Source organism: Cynoglossus semilaevis, chromosome 11 (genome assembly GCF_000523025.1).
Source record: "Cynoglossus semilaevis isolate Cse_v1.0 chromosome 11, Cse_v1.0, whole genome shotgun sequence".
NCBI lineage: Eukaryota > Metazoa > Chordata > Actinopteri > Pleuronectiformes > Cynoglossidae > Cynoglossus > Cynoglossus semilaevis.
The window spans coordinates 235240-238321 of record NC_024317.1 but is presented as its reverse complement, the minus strand read 5'-3'; the positions used below and the strand labels follow the sequence as shown (position 1 = coordinate 238321).

The window sequence follows — 3082 nt, the reverse complement described above, 5'->3', positions numbered from 1 at the left end:
CGTACTCTCAGAGTTCTGCCGTCACCAAGACTGACTGACTTCACCTTTTGATTTTTGGATTTTTCTGGTGGGTGAAACCACAGACATCTGGTCACTGAATGGAAGTTTGTCTGTGTACAGTGTACGAGGGGCATCCATCTTCTTTCATGTATTCTACTGTGAGCTGATGACCTGTAGAGGGCAGCAGAGACATCTGACAGCAACATGACCGTTGTCTTCTCTTTTTTTTCAGGGCCAAAGTGTTTCGGGGAAAGAAGGTCCTCGGAGATTATGATATCAAAGTGGAGCAGGTAAATATATAAATATATATTTATCATATAAACCTAGTATTAGACAGTAAATGGGTTAGAACCACCTTAAATCTTTCACTCTTTGTTATATTGCAGCCGTTACCTAAAATCATTTCAGATCATTGTTTTTCCTTTTAATGTACACACAGCGCCCCCTGTTGACGGAAAAACACAAAATTGATGAAACATCACGTGTGATGAACTGAGTCTGTAACGTCCATTATTACTACAGAGTACTAAAGTACTAAAGTGCCATTCAGTTTGGAGTGATTTATTTATTTATTTTAAATGAGCTGATGTGTGTCTATCTATCTATCTATCTATATATATATATATGAAGTGAAGTGAAGTGAAGTGAAGTGATACCAGTTTTTGTCCCTTTACCTGACACGACACGACCAGACTCTGAGGTTTTTCACTCCTAACAGATGCCGACAGTTAAATTACCACCACAGAAGCCAAAATAGCCACCGGAGGGAGCCGTAGTGAGCAGCTACCATCAGAGAGCACTCAGTCTGACTCAGTCTGACTCAGTCTGACTCAGTCTGATCCATGTATAACTGTGAGTCTAACTGACATAAATCGAACGACTCCAATGTGTTACACACAGTGTAACACACAGTGTAACACATTAGAGCAGCTAACTGTTAGCTAAGGATTTTGACGGCTCTAATATTTATTATTTTGTGGTGAGAAGCAGAGTGGCTGGAGGGAACGAACTCACAAAAAGTGAGTGCTCCTTGGTTTGGGAATATATGGCTGGACCCTTCTGTAGCCCTTCTGTAGACCAGAATGATGTAGACCAGACTGATGTAGACCAGACTGATGGAGACTAGACTGATGTAGACCAGACTGATGTAGAGCAGACTGATGTAGACCAGACTGATGTAGACCAGACTGATGTAGACCGACGTCTGCCTCGTTAAAGCTGCGTCTTTATTTCCATCTCCACAGGCCGAGTTCTCTGAGGTCAACCTGGTCTCACACTCCAGTGGAACCTGTAACGTGGACATGCAGGTCATGAGGGGCGGTACCAGAGTGGTCAGGTCAGCATCACACACACACACACACACACACACACACATATGAAAAGGTCATCAATCAGTGTCCACCTGTGGGGCCCAAACCACAGGCACTAAGTTTCCTGAGACAGTAACTCCTACAGCCCAGCAGGGGGCCACCCAGCAGGAAGTGAAAACAGCAGGGTCAGGCAGAGTCTCAGCATCTCTGAGCGACCCCCCCCCCCACATGGGCCACACCAACATGCACTCAGCAGGAGGTGACAGCCTGATGGAGTGTAGAGTCAGGGAATCTGCTGACTCTGCCTGGGCGACCCATACATGTGGCCCATACATGTGACCCATACATGTGGCCCATACATGTGACCCATACATGTGACCCATACATGTGACCCATACATGTGACCCATACATGTGACCCATACATGTGACCCATACATGTGACCCATACATGTGACCCATACATGTGACCCATACATGTGACCCATACATGTGACCCATACATGTGACCCATACATGTGGCCCATACATGTGACCCATACATGTGGCCCATACATGTGACCCATACATGTGGCCCATACATGTGACCCATACATGTGGCCCATACATGTGACCCATACATGTGGCCCATACATGATATATTGTGAGGGGCGGGACATATATTGGAGCCCCACCTACTTACGTTCCTTCAGAAACCAATGAACTTGGTTCCAACGACAGTCTGATTAGTATTCCTGAGCCGCGGCCGCTGAGACACTGAGCCACAGTTTCCTCTCAGCTCTCTGCTGTCTGTGCTGTCTGTCTGTGCTGTCTGTCTCTGTCAGCTGTAGCTGTCTTCTTATAAGGGACACTTTTTATTGATTCTACTTTTAGTCATTGATTGGGACGAACACCAACTGATCGGTATCGACTGCAGCTGACGCTTAAAAATCTTACGTCAATTTGTTTGTGTTTTCAAAAAAAAAAAAAAGAAATGTATTGATCCCAATTTGGGAAATTGAGGCAGACGTACTAACCACTAGACCATGGAACCGACCAAAACTCAATTAGAAATAAACAAAATAATGAATTCAGAACTAAAATGTTAAAATAAGAAGTTGATTATTTTGTTGGGTTATCACCTCAGCGCCCTCTACAGGAGAGAGAACACGGGTGTTTCCTTCACTGTGGTTCATGTCAGACTAACAGTTTTCTGGGAACAATCTAGAACGCGGTCCAACCGTTGCTCTGTTCCGTCTGTCCCACCAGATCTTTCAGGCCCGACTTTGTGCTGGTGCGTCAACACGCCTTCAGCATGACGCAGAACCAGGACTTCAGGAACTTGATCATCGGTCTGCAGTACGCAGGAATCCCCTCCGTCAACTCCCTGGACTCCATCTACAACCTGTGTGACAAACCCTGGGCTGTAAGAGTTGCTTCTTCTTTTCCTTTGAACCCAAATCTTCTTTTCTGACACAAGAGTGTATTTCTCCTCCGGGAGCAGTGTAGAGCAACGCTATTTGGCATGCTAATTAATGCTAATCATGCTAAATCATGAACCACATGTTTCACACACTGTGCTAATGTCTCACAGCACAATAAAACTCCCAGGAAAGTCGCTTCATGTAAATATTTAAATATTGCAGTAGAAGATTTTTTATTATTACATTGAAATATGAAAATAATCATTTGAGAAAAAAAAATTCCACAGTGAATACATTAAACTATGCCACATGGAAACATATTATCATTTAATAGAAAATATTTTTATCATTTTTATATAATATTATATAT

General features: G+C 43.6%; 1 protein-coding gene across 1 annotated transcript in view; it reads left to right on the top strand.

The window, feature by feature from the left end:
• LOC103385632 (synapsin-2) overlaps positions 1-3082 on the top strand; it is a 25081-nt gene that overhangs the window by 6785 nt on the left and 15214 nt on the right. Inside the window, exons 3-5 of the mRNA XM_025060031.1 lie at positions 233-290; positions 1245-1336; positions 2558-2714. Of these exons, the coding sequence (XP_024915799.1) occupies positions 233-290; positions 1245-1336; positions 2558-2714 (307 nt within the window). The remainder of the gene's footprint in view (positions 1-232; positions 291-1244; positions 1337-2557; positions 2715-3082) is intronic.